Source organism: Aptenodytes patagonicus, chromosome Z (genome assembly GCF_965638725.1).
Source record: "Aptenodytes patagonicus chromosome Z, bAptPat1.pri.cur, whole genome shotgun sequence".
Classification (NCBI taxonomy): domain Eukaryota; kingdom Metazoa; phylum Chordata; class Aves; order Sphenisciformes; family Spheniscidae; genus Aptenodytes; species Aptenodytes patagonicus.
In genome coordinates, this window is record NC_134982.1 from 78105969 (window position 1) to 78118744 (window position 12776).

The 12776-nt window shown below is 38.1% G+C and overlaps 1 protein-coding gene across 6 annotated transcripts in view; it reads right to left on the reverse strand.

The window, feature by feature from the left end:
• Window positions 1-1175: 1175 nt before the first annotated feature.
• Window positions 1176-12776, reverse strand: part of SUSD1 (sushi domain containing 1) — a 47578-nt gene continuing 35977 nt past the window's right edge. For 4 of the 6 annotated variants that reach the window (XM_076362547.1, XM_076362550.1, XM_076362548.1 and 1 more), the window contains 3 exons: window positions 8192-8231; window positions 5189-5282; window positions 1176-2305 (listed from right to left, as the gene is read on the reverse strand). In XM_076362547.1, the coding sequence (XP_076218662.1) occupies window positions 2167-2305; window positions 5189-5282; window positions 8192-8231 (273 nt within the window). In that variant the 3' untranslated portion in view covers window positions 1176-2166. The remainder of the gene's footprint in view (window positions 2306-5188; window positions 5283-8191; window positions 8232-12776) is intronic. The other 2 variants (XR_012997412.1, XM_076362551.1) reach the window with 2 other exon arrangements.

Here is a 12776-nt window from a genome sequence, read left to right on the forward strand (position 1 = left end):
AGTACACGACAGATGAAGACAGGCTCACAGCCAGAGGTAGGTCTGCCAAGAGTGACAAAGGAGGCAGAGGGAAAGACGGAAACTTGCAGGACTGTAGCTGTTTTGGAGAACTTAAGATGGCCGGGAGTCCTGCCTCATTGCTTCTCCCTTATCGGTCCATTCCTGGGTATTAATATGCTGCACCACTTTGCTGTGCAGAGATGTCCAAATGAGTCGTTAAATACATCATGTAAGTCCCAGCAGAAGTGTGGATGTTTGCTAAGAAGAAACCTTGCTCTGAAAACTTTATATTATGAAAAGACAAGCTAGGTAAAGGAGAGGCACACAGAAAAGAAATTACTTGTTGAAGGTTACATGAAGACCTCCAACTTTCCAACTATACTCACTGACAAGATGGACTTTATGTTCCTGGTCCTGCATAACGTACTGGAACACTGCTAGTCTTAGTGAAAGGGGAAAGACGTTTTCTTTCACAGAGGATGGCATGTCTGTCTCTTTAAAACATTTCCTGCCTCTCCAGCTCTCCCTTATTCAGGAACAGCTGCTCATGAACTCTCTCACAGACCCAGAGCAGCAGGAGAATGAACCAGAATGAAGTGCTGCAGTTTGTACCGCTACACCAAACCTTGGCAACCTATTCCATTGAGAAACGGAATTATGAGCAGAATGTGTGAGAATGAATTCCGCAGAAGAAACTGAAAAATTAAGTAACAGTAGCCCAGTATGAACAGTTACGTTGTTCTTTCTCCATCGGTGAAGGAAAACATTACCAACTCTTAATCACTAACGTAGACAAAGGTGTTCTTACTCAGCTACTAACTACTGAAAACTTACTAACTTGAAGGGCAGATTTAGTAAGCAGTGGAAATGCTGGATAACAGAAATGGTATCTGCCCAGATCTGAAAAAAGCACCACCAGTTAGATGCAGCAGTTAAAAGCCCTCTCATGTAACTCTGATTGTAATTCTTCTCTGCCTGCAGTTATGAAGTCTGCTGTTACACTTTAAAATACCCTTTTTAAACACCAAAAAAGGAATTACACAACCTAGAGAGACAGAACGTCTAAAATTATAAAGCCAGCAATAATCAGAAACACTTAGAATTCCAAAAACGGGAACCATATATTCAAAGTGGTAAAACACAAAACATAACTTGGAAAAAATGACAGAACTGAGTAAAAACCAAAACTCTTGCTTCTTTATTTCACCAGTTAACAGTACAATTTTGCTAATATATCTCAAAGCAACTTCTGAACAGGAGTGGAAGAAATCAAAGGCACTTGATTCTTTCTTACAGAAGGAAAAAATATTAACTGGGAGTATGCCAGAGGAAATTGGTTAATTGTACTTTATTAAGTGACTCTAACCAGATGTTACACACCAGCTCATTAACCAGACAATGATTTAATGGCTTTACTCAGCTGTAATTATAGAACAGAGATTAACAAAACTGCACTTAACACAGGTAGCTCCTCATTTAAATTAGTTTCACATGCCATTAAAGCTACTCAGCTTTTTGGCAAACTGCAGTTTTATAGATTGGTATATTATTTGCAATTATTGCTAATTGCTATGAGCAATGATTGCAGTATCTCTGGAACACATCTGTTGCTGACACTATTTAAGTGTGACAATTTCATGGCTAACAACTCTGTACTTTCTATTTAAGTACCATTACCCATAAGTGTCCGATAAAAGTCTTCTAGCTTTATACTTGGAAATACAATAGGCACTTTATCTGATATAAGGGCTGATCTGTATTTTCTCTCATAATGGGCCAGTTTATGTGTCCTAAGGTATTTAAAGCAGCAGTTGATCCTCAGACAGTCTCAACTGTATCAGGGGATTATTCATGTAATAGAAGTCCAATACAGACACTCATTATCAGGCGTTCATGTGGCTGGAATAGCTGAAAGCCTATGGCCAACACACAGGATGCATGCTAATGTCTCTGACACAAACCTGTTTGTGGGGGAAGGTTCTCCTTTACATACCACATCATCTGGAAACAAGGGGAGACAATAAACATCTCACTTCCAATAACAAACACATTTCAACTGCCCATGCTATAGTACATATGTGCCACGCAGATACGTCCATACCCAACAGATGCTGGCTTTGGTAAGAAGAGTGCATTTTCTCTATGCTGACTTCAGGGGATAACACATCAGAGAAGAGAGACATTTTCAGTCTCCAGGAATGATGATGTAATCCCTGTTTGTGCCATGTCCATTGTAGCAGATAAATGTACAGCCTCGCAGGCTAAAGCAGCAGGCGTGGAGTGCACTGTGTTGTGGAGATAAGAGCTAGAGAAAGAGAAAAAATTCCAATTAAAAAAAAATACTGAAAAACCAGTCAAGACTCAAGCATGGAACTGACAGAGAACTTGCATCACTCATATTGATGGGATAAATGACAGAGTTTCTAAAGTTTTTTGAAGACCTAAGGTACTGGTATAAATTCTGAACATTACAGCCGGCGCGAGATGGGTAGGAAGCATTCCCATAGGGTCTGATGACTACCTGACCTACATTAACCTTGGCATCAACAACACTCATGCCCAATGCCGATCTTCAGAAAGCTGAAGTTTTCGTACTGTCCTTATACATCTGAATGGGCATCACATATAAAAGGAAGCAAAGGATTAGGAGGAATGAAGTAAAGTGAATGTGTGACAGGGCACCTTAATAATAAAAACTATGGGCTATTGCATTTTTAAATGAAAAAAAATAGTATCCAAGGACATCAGCAGTCAGGCTGTGCACTTTGTGAATCCAGCGTCAGACTTTCATTCACTGAGGAACAGTTAAAACTGCTGTCAGCAACCATGCTAGTGGGAATTCACAGTCTGTCCCACTGTGGTTGATATAATCCCTGAGGCAGCAGACACGTGGCAAGCTGGTGAGCGCTTGAATACAGTGGTTCTTTGTGACAGAAGCTGCAGAAAAGGAAAGCTTACAGGGACCCCATGAAAGAATCCAAGACCATTCACCTGACACCATAGCAAAATCAGCTGTAGCTGTGTCATTCCTGACAAACGTTTGTTTAACTTGCTCTTGCAGACCACCCAGAAGCCATGGTTTCACAGCATTCGCAGCAATCTGTTCCCATGCCTCTCTCTCCTACTGTTCAGAAGCACACGGGTATACTGCCCATGGATGGTACATGTACTGTGGGCACTATGGACAGGAGGAAGTTGGTCTTCCTATAATGACTTTTTGTATATTTGTATATCATGCTTCTTGGCAGTCTCTTCTCTGCCAGGATAAGCAACCTACTAGTAGATTACCCTACTCGCAGTTGGATCAGATAGATCTCATGTCTGTCTTGTTGAGTTCCTCTGGCTCTTTCTCCTGATGGGCAACGTCTTTCTTGGAGTACAGTGCCTAAAACAGGACCATGACTTTACAACCGGACAGGGCAGAAGGCTGACTTCACACATTTTTTCAAATCACATTCTTACTCAGAAATACATTAAACTGATGCTTATTTAAAACTAAAAGAGTATTTGTAATTTATGAACATTACAGCTACTTCTAGTGAGCACTGTGAAGGGTCTTCTCGCAAATGACATCTGGGTCATTTCTTCTCTGCCTCCTACTGGGATGGGGCAGCTTTAATTTCTGCCAAGGATTCTGTCTGATGTTCTCTAAAACAGGAGAACAGATTCAAGAATTTCTCTGTAGATGGGATCAAGGGCCTAAAAGATACTTGTTTAATTATTGAGTCCTGGCCCCCAACATTACATCACATTACAGCATGACCCCTGTCAAAAGTACTCAATGTACTCAGCTCCCTAAGGATGTCACCTGGGTTTTTTTTGCTCTCACTCCTTTTAAAAGAAGACTGAAATGGAAGTTCAGGACCTAATCTTCTCTACACTCATTCACAACTGGTTCAATACTCATACATGATTCTTCCAGTACTGTCTATTATCTTAAATAGCTCTCCTATCACTGTGATGCTAATTGATTTGACACAGTTTTAAAAAGTATTTATATCCCTCTGCCACATTTTCGCCAGAGAAACTGAAATAACTGAGGAGCCTTTCACACCATGACAGCCCAGGGATGCCCTTCCTCCTGCAATAAGCCCTCTGCCAGGAGTGCTAGTTTAGACACCAAGACAGTTATAGCCCCTTCTGCCTCAAATGTCAAAGCTGACTCTGACAAGGTTTTTCAAAAAAACCAAAAACAATCAAGACTGCAAGCTTGTTTACCACTGCATCCTATTGCCAAGGTAATCCTGAGACACCCTTTCTTTAGCTACTTAAAGAAATCACCGTGGAACCTTTATGTTGGAATTTAGATTGTAAGAACTGATTTAAAATTTAGACAGCTACAAATAATCCAAATAATCCTACTTTCTCCAGTCCTGTATAAGACTGGCTCCTTCTATTTCTGAATGTCAAATAAGCAGCTTAACCAATTAATGCTCTATACTTCACAGCCCCCAAGCTGGAGGCTTCTGACCTTTCAAGGGACGTAAGTCAGAATACTATTCTTAGAGATAAACACATTAAAACAGCAACAAAGATGTATTTTTTAGTCAAGAGATTTTACACACACATAGACATTCACAATTACTTAACAAATTACTTGTTTTACCTTTGAAAGGAAGACAGTTATAAAGTTACTGCCCCTGCATGAAGGATCATGAAACAGAAAGAAATCAGTTTCTTAAAAATTGCTAACATGTTTTTATTGTGGCCTTTAGCTAAAGATCAGCCACTACTGAAATACAATCCTTTTAGGCCTTCTGAATAAAGTTGTGAAGACTAGAAATTGGCTCCTTACATAAGAAAAGTACATCAACATTTCTGCTGGTATGACTTCACTTTTGGAGTAGCACAGCATATAAAGCTCATTTATTTAGTTACCATTAAAACAAAACACCTCTGAACTAAATTCCTGGTGCTACTCACTGTCCGAATCCTTCCTTTATTAAGATGAGGCCCATACTTTTCAGATGTTCTGCCAGTGATTGCAAAGATATAGAGGGCACCAGGTCAAGCAATGGACAGCATTAGTGGCATTCAGCATTGCCTTGCTGAAGGAACTCTTGATAATAGTTTCTAACCACCCAAGAGACCTAAACCAAGCAGGTTGTCAAGAAAAACTACCTGAAAAGAAAAACTTGTAAGCCTTGTGCAGGAGGACTACAAAACCGGAGTTAATAACAATACATACCGTGCTGCTGAGAATGACAGGAACAGTATAAGGCAGACAGCAGCAACTGACCCAAATCCAACAGCAGTCATATATTGCAGAGTGGGTGATAAATCTGAAAGAAAATATCAAACAATTCAAATGAACAAATATAAAAAATAGCGTAGCTTCTGTCTGGTGACTGAATTGAGTCTGCCCAAAGCTAAAGCACTATAACAAAACTCAGGTGCTGCTCAGTCAAGTAGTAATGGAGCTGACTATCTAGTAGTTAGCATCCAGTTGAGGAAGTAAGATTAAATGGTGTATTTCTCAAAAGTGATTATACTTCTCCATCCCTCAGTTTCCTGCCTTTTTCTTTTTTTTTTTTTAAATTCAGATACTCAATATCAACATTTTCCCCTCTCATCACTGGCAATTTCAGTCTAAATTGTATGCCAAGGTGGTCTCTGGTGCCAGAAAATCCTAGTGCTTTATTAAATAGCCCAACATATCTCCTTCAAAATTTTTAAGATCTGGGCATGATTTGTTTTCCCCATTCTTCCCCCTCCCCCCTCCCTCCCCCCCAAGTGACAGAATAGAAATAAACCTGGCAATGACAGCCTTAGCCAAGCCCATAATACCAGAAGCCACACAGGGACAGAACAGAAGGCTTTGTAATTTGCTGTCAAAACCAGAATTACTAAGAACTACTGGTGAAGGTAACCTGAGAAAATAGAAATTAAACCCCTTCCAGCCACCTCTATCCCATTTTCAGCATTAGTCAAAGGTTACCTATTTCTTACTGGATTTCCCACAGACATCTAGGATACTGGATCTTATTCCTGCAAGATTCCACAGCTCTACTTGCTGTTAAATCTTGCAAGCATGAGTATTTAATGTTTAGCAAAAATATAAATCCTTGCAAAAATGGCACTTATTCCATGAAATTACCGTATATGCCCACGATGAGAATCCAAGTGCCTGAATGTCAGAAAAGCAACTTCTGTTACTTGAATTTAACTCTTTTTTGGCTCATCTGAATGTACAGGCACAAAACTGGCTGAGCATTCACCCGAAACACCCTCAACAATTGATGTGAAGCACAAAAAAATCATACAGAGTCATAAGGAGAACCTGACCAGTTTATCATCTTTGCCTAACACTGCTCAGTGAAGCAAGGCTTGTATCCGTGCAGCACTGCTCACCTGTAAACTTACTGTGAGTCTGACAAAGTAAAGAATTTCAGACAGGGACCCTACAAGGAAAATCTGTTCAACCTACAAGCATGTTCAGTTTTGGTAAAAGTTATACCTGTCCTTGTATCAGTGTAACACCAGTTTCCATAAGCAAGTTATGCACCTCTAGAGCAGATGTCAGCCCTCCATAAAAATGACAGAACTGTCTTCCCTACACACTGTAGAGTATATCTGGTGAAAAACCCTCAAAATTCATTTTACTTATTTGTGACAGAAGGAAGCGTGCTTTTAACAGCTTTATACCACTTTTTATGACAATGATTTATCATACAATGTGTAGCTTTGTCTAGACGGCATCTGAAACAGGCCCATTTGGTTTAGATTTAATTTACAGATTTGCCTTCCACACAAGTTGAATTAAGAAATACTCCTCAAAGGATTCAGTGAGCCAAAAATACTCTCAGCTTCTCCAGCTGCAGAAGTACGTTAGGCCAAGGACGCTGTGTGGCTAGAAGTCCATTCAATAGAAAGGCAAATGGATTTACAACAGAAAGCCAAAGGCCTCACCTGTCCTACTCCCATCTTCCAATGCCCATTCTCTTCATCCCAAAACCAAAATCCACCCATACGTAAGACAGCCTCTGACGATGCTCTATAAGCTGATAAATGACAAATTCAGAAAAGGACAGTTTTCTGTCTTTCCAGAGTTATTTTACAGCTCCTGCCTATACAGCTTTAGCAATAGAGCCCTCAAACCTAGGGAATCCTTCATCTTAGCCAAGTCTCTACAACCACAAACTGCCTAAATTATATTCTAAGTATGGTGGTAAATGAACTAGGTCACGGGAGTAAGCAACAAAAGGCAACCTAGAAATAAACACACAGTTGTCACCAGAAGATCAGTAATAGCAATAGTCAGACCCAGGTTTTGTGAACAGTGGAGGAGATGCACCTCAAGCACTCCAAGCACCACATGATTTATTATAATTCCAAAGTATTGTCTCACTCTCCATCTCACTGCATTTCCTAACTCCAGTTTGTGAGTCTTTCAACCCAAAAGCAGAATTTAGAGTTTGTAGGGGACTCCAGTGGTGCCACTTTCTTTGTCAGGACAGGTAAATATTTGCTTTTTGCTGAAACGTGATGAAATGGGTGAAGAGAGTACTTTCCACCATGGTGGAAAGGAGGGAAACTTGATCTCTAGTGGATTCCAAACTCCTCTGAGGTAAACTCATTCACTGGAAACAATTTATAGTCAAAAAGAAAAACAAAGATAAAACCATGCTGAGAAATTCACTGGCTTCTAAAGTTATGCCATTATACTTTTAAGAAACTGTACTTACAAGCACAAAAATGAGCCATATTTTTCATTTTTGCATGGTGTCTTTTATTTTCCTAAGTTCATAAAAAGGACTCAATTCTCCAAGGACTACCTGAACGTACCAAAATAAATAATGTGGCTTCTAAAAGCCAGAAAATGTTTTGTTTTGTTTTTAAATATCTTTAAGCCAATACAGAACTATCTTAAAACAGGCTTCTAAAATTTTGCATCTTCTGTGCTTCAAATCCTTTGTGCACAAAAATTGTTGTAAAGATTTGGATGTGATGTATAAAAAGAGTAATACCGAAAAGCAAGGAGAAACTAGATAATCCATTTTAGAATAGCTTACTATATCCATCAGAATGGAGTACCAAAGTGCAAGGCAAATATGCCTCTAACCTTTCCAATCCTCAAAGTCAACTGACCATTAATGGCAAACAAAGAAATAGCCACAGCAATTATTAGTTTATACTGCCAAGCAAAGCCATGACAACTTGTGTTTTCTCATTGAAGGGAAAATTGACTTACTTTTAATTTGTGCCCAAACAGCACACGACTGTGTTCTCACCTGAAAATGAAAACATAAAAATCACTGTTTCTCATGAGAGAAATTTATTATCGCTAACACTCTCTGCAAGAGCAGCCATCCACAACTTACTATATTTTATTACTATTGGGAATGGAGTTTGTTACTCCCCTGGTAGCAGCCTCTAGCTTGTCTGAAAAGACTATAAAGATAAGATTACAGATAGAGCTTTGATGAAAGCCTGCTTCTAGTCTTTTAGATCATCACTCTTCCCTTCTTTCTACAACCTAGACACGCAAGTAACATGGAAGGATCTTTGAAGCTGCTTGGATAAGAATTCAGAATTTATGAAATGCTAAGATAAGGCTGAATATGCTGTATTAACTCTATCCCCATGTAGAATATATATGTTAAAATATGGTACTTAATGGCATGTTTTTCAAATACTAGATGCAGGATTTTTTCCAGTTATGACAACTTGCTTGGTAATTTTTAACAATTTTTATAGAATGCTTAATGTCCATAGTAGTTGAATAAATGTTTATCAGGGGTCTGCTTTTGCAGACTTGATTAACAAGTTTGTTTTTTTTACGGTAAGTTTTGGTCCCTGTAGAGCTTTTTTTCCCCCAGCACTTCACACTCATACATACACAAGAAGTTCTATTCTAAGTTCTATTGTCTATTGTATAATTACTGTGAAGTCTATTTTTGTAGTGCTTCTATACGTACTTTCCTGCTAAATGACTTTCACAGAATACATACACACATATTTCTCACGTTTTGTCAAAATGTGTATTATGTTGCTCTGGATAACAGTATGTTTCTATGAAATTGAAGGCTACATTTTGAAGCATTTGCACAAAAGGACAAAGGCACATTTGTATGCCTCATCTTACTTTTGTGTGTCTGCATGCTGAATTGTGGAATCTCAGTGTTTCTTAAACTCATTTTTTATAAGGAATTTTCTGATTATTTAAAAAGACAAAACACTGACAAAGAAAATACTCTTAGGTGAGGGAGAATAAAGAACAAGGGGTGGATTTAAAAACTCAACCAAATGCCAGATTCTGGAGGCACTGGTGTGAGTGCCATCATCTTGAAATAGCTACCTCTGTGACATACTCTAGTTTGCAGGAAATCAATCATCTCCTGCCTATCAGAGAAGTTACAGAGCTCTCAGGAATCTCAGCAGCGAAGTTCACTGATCTGCACCTTATACTACATCAAATTATAAATCCCTTCCTCTGGTGAATTAGCACCTTTCCAGAAAGTTATCAGTGAAATTACTCCTCCAAATACTTGAGTATCCATGGATCTCAAAGTCCGTATTTCAACCTGGATATTCACAGGTAGCTAAACTGGAGCTAGAAACCCCTTCCACAGCTACACACTTAAGGAGAGTTCTGGAGGAAAGAGAAAACATTTTGCCAGGCGTATACACTTTTCTCAGATGATTTTATTAGGTTAATTTTAACAGACTTTTCTCACAGTAGGGGTCAGTTTGATTCCAGAAAGGCTCATAGCTTTTTTCCTGAAAAGACTGCATGTTATCTTCACCTTTCACAGTCCTCCTTTTACTTGTTACATGCACAAACTGTTTGATCCAAAAACGCTGATGCTGATACTGAACAAAAGCTATGCTAAAGAAATTAATCTCAAATAAGTTTAAACTCCAAACGCGTTTTTTAGTTCTTGCCCTTCACTATGAGCCTTGGCTCTCTGCACAGCATGGAATCCATAAAGTAATCATTGGAGATTAAAATAGGTACCAGATGGGTTTCAGTTATTTAATTAGCAGTATCCCTCATGGAAAAGGACACTTCCAAGGGTGGACAATTTGTTCCACTTAAGTAAGGTTTTCATGATATGACAGTAAATTTTCATTTGTTCCCAAATCCTCCCTTGGTGTCCATCATACCTATATTCCAATTGCCAAATTCATCAATATGAAAAATGGTAATTTCTATTATCTCAGACTTCCTAACTGCTTTCCTTGTACAACCCTAACAATCTCCTCAGATCGTCTGACCAGTCTTTTAACACCTCTGAATGTCCTGCACAAATGAAATACGTGTTTTAAATCCTCCACCTTGAAAAATAATCAGAAAGTAAAAACCGCACAGCAGACACCTTTCTCAGGACCTCCAAATCTGAGCAAGGGATAAATGAACGTGGACTCAATAAAACAGAACAGCTTACTTCTCTTAACTGTGTCCACACAGTTTTATCTGAACTGATTTTCCCACCCTTACCACAAAGAAAATATGTCAGGTATATTGAGGAATAGTGGCAATAAAAAGTCACAACCAAGCCATGATTTTGGAACATGTATGATACAAATTGTACCATTCTCAGCATGAAGGGGTCTAGAGCCAGAAGGGGCTCTGGAGGATGCCAGAACATAAAAGTACAATAATGAGAACATTAGTTAGGAGTCTATGACATGTATTTCTAATGTGTCTGTATTCAAATGGAAATGTGTTCACAAGTAAATACACTACAGAAATGCTGATTTCACATGTATTAATAATTGGGGGCCAATTAAAGAACAGATTTTTTAAAAAGCAGACTTTTAAATACTAACTCTTGAATCCAAATTTAGTTACTGAAGTAATCAGATTTTCAGAAATTCTCAAAACCCAACAACCCTCAATTTATAATTCCAAATTTCTTTAACTTCTTAATACCAACAATTGCACAAAATACAAGGGCATGAGAATTGAAGATAAACCGATACTTTTGAGCCACAGGTCTAAGTTCCATTTCAAAGAAGCAGAGCTGGGAACCAAAGCTGTTTGGTATTTGCAGTCCTAATAATAATTTATAAGTGTTGTATGTAAGTTGGTGTACTTCATCAAGTAACAAAAGCCATACAGGAAAGTGTATACTAAGGAGATGATGCATTCTAAATTGAAGGAAGTGAAGAGCGACTTCTACAAATAACAGTAATAATATTCCATTAAATCAGTGGCCTAGAAAAGACATCTGGCAATGCTAGAGATGAAACATCAGGAAATAATCTATATGAAAGAAAAAGAATAATGTAACTTTGAAGCAGTTTTACAAACAGCTGGCAGAGATGCATAAGCAATCTGCACTGTTCTGTGCAAGAAAAGCCTCAACACAAGTTGGAACAATAGGAAATGTTCCCCAGTATCAGAAAATATTGAAGGGAAAGAGCTAGGGAAACCAATGCATAAAACCCAAGGATACATAAACTGAGTTCAAGGATGTATTTAGGAGTGCTTAAAGAGGATAAACTTGTATACGTCTGACTCATTAACAAGCCTGCTCCACAGAGTAAATTTTTCTAAAACATACAGTTCGTTGTCCAAATTCCAGGGTATTTTGGGCTAACTTAACATTATTCATGAACTGAATGCCTTCAAATGTAATTTCCGTACTTATTCCCTCATACAATTAATTAAAAATTTATGACAAACAACAGACTTGTATCAGGATCAGAAACCACTTTAACTGTGCTATAAAAACTCCTTAGACTATTGTTAAAGTAGATGCCACACAAAACATATGCTGCACAGACTAGTAGGTACCAGTAACTGGTATTACATGTACTTGTTTTATTTCACTCACTTTGGACTGCGACAGTTACATTTCTTAATAGAAGCTGGCTTAACTCACTGAGATTTGGGTGTAGGCTTCCAAAATTGTAGAGAATTATTTACAAGTGACTCACAGATCAGTTTTTGTGTGCCTCCTTGCTTCGTGCTGTATACACAAAGCCCTAAAACTCTATTTTAATAGAGTCTATTCTTTTGAGTGGCAGGGTGAGGCACTGTTTAGGTGTTTTTTTCTTTAGTAGGGGTTGCTTTGTTCTGTTTTTACATTTGACATTCAGGAACTGTATGCACATGAAAAGTCTATCACCTGGCCCATATGAGAAAAGCTTCCTACTGCTGAGATTTATATTACAAAAAGATTACAAGCTGTTGACCCCGAGACAGATAACGACTGGAAAACTAGTGGCATAATGACATCATGGGAGGCAAGACGGAGCATGAAACAGCTGAGATGTACATTTTAGAAACTTTTTGTTTCTAATTAAAATATATACTTATTTTAAAATGACAAAAAATTAATGCTAGTAATGTACTTTTTTCCACAAGGCTTTCCCAAGGGAGCTGGAGTTGACATTCATTGCTACGTGGAAGGTAACACACATGATAAAATATGTTTTGCCTTGTCATTTGGAGAACTGTAATATTTTTGCCATAAAACATTCAATTAGAAATTAAAATGGGTGAATATTTCATTGCTAAGGAGTAATTTTCAGATTCTTATACTAATCTCTTTCACTAAATTCTGGCCCAATAAAGACACCTTTATTGGTGTCAATTACTGTCAATTACTGAGGGCAGCAATGGCCTTCATTTTTAGGTTTTTCCATTGTTTGCCTTTGGCATCCAGAGTTGCTCCAACATTACAATGACATAAATATCTGTAAGGAATTACAAGAGTTATTCAAAGAGCTTCAGATTTAATCTAATTCTGTCAACTAACAGATCCTTGCAACATCATAAAAAATTTAACACAAAGCTAACATTTTCCTCTTTTTTTCCCCAGCAA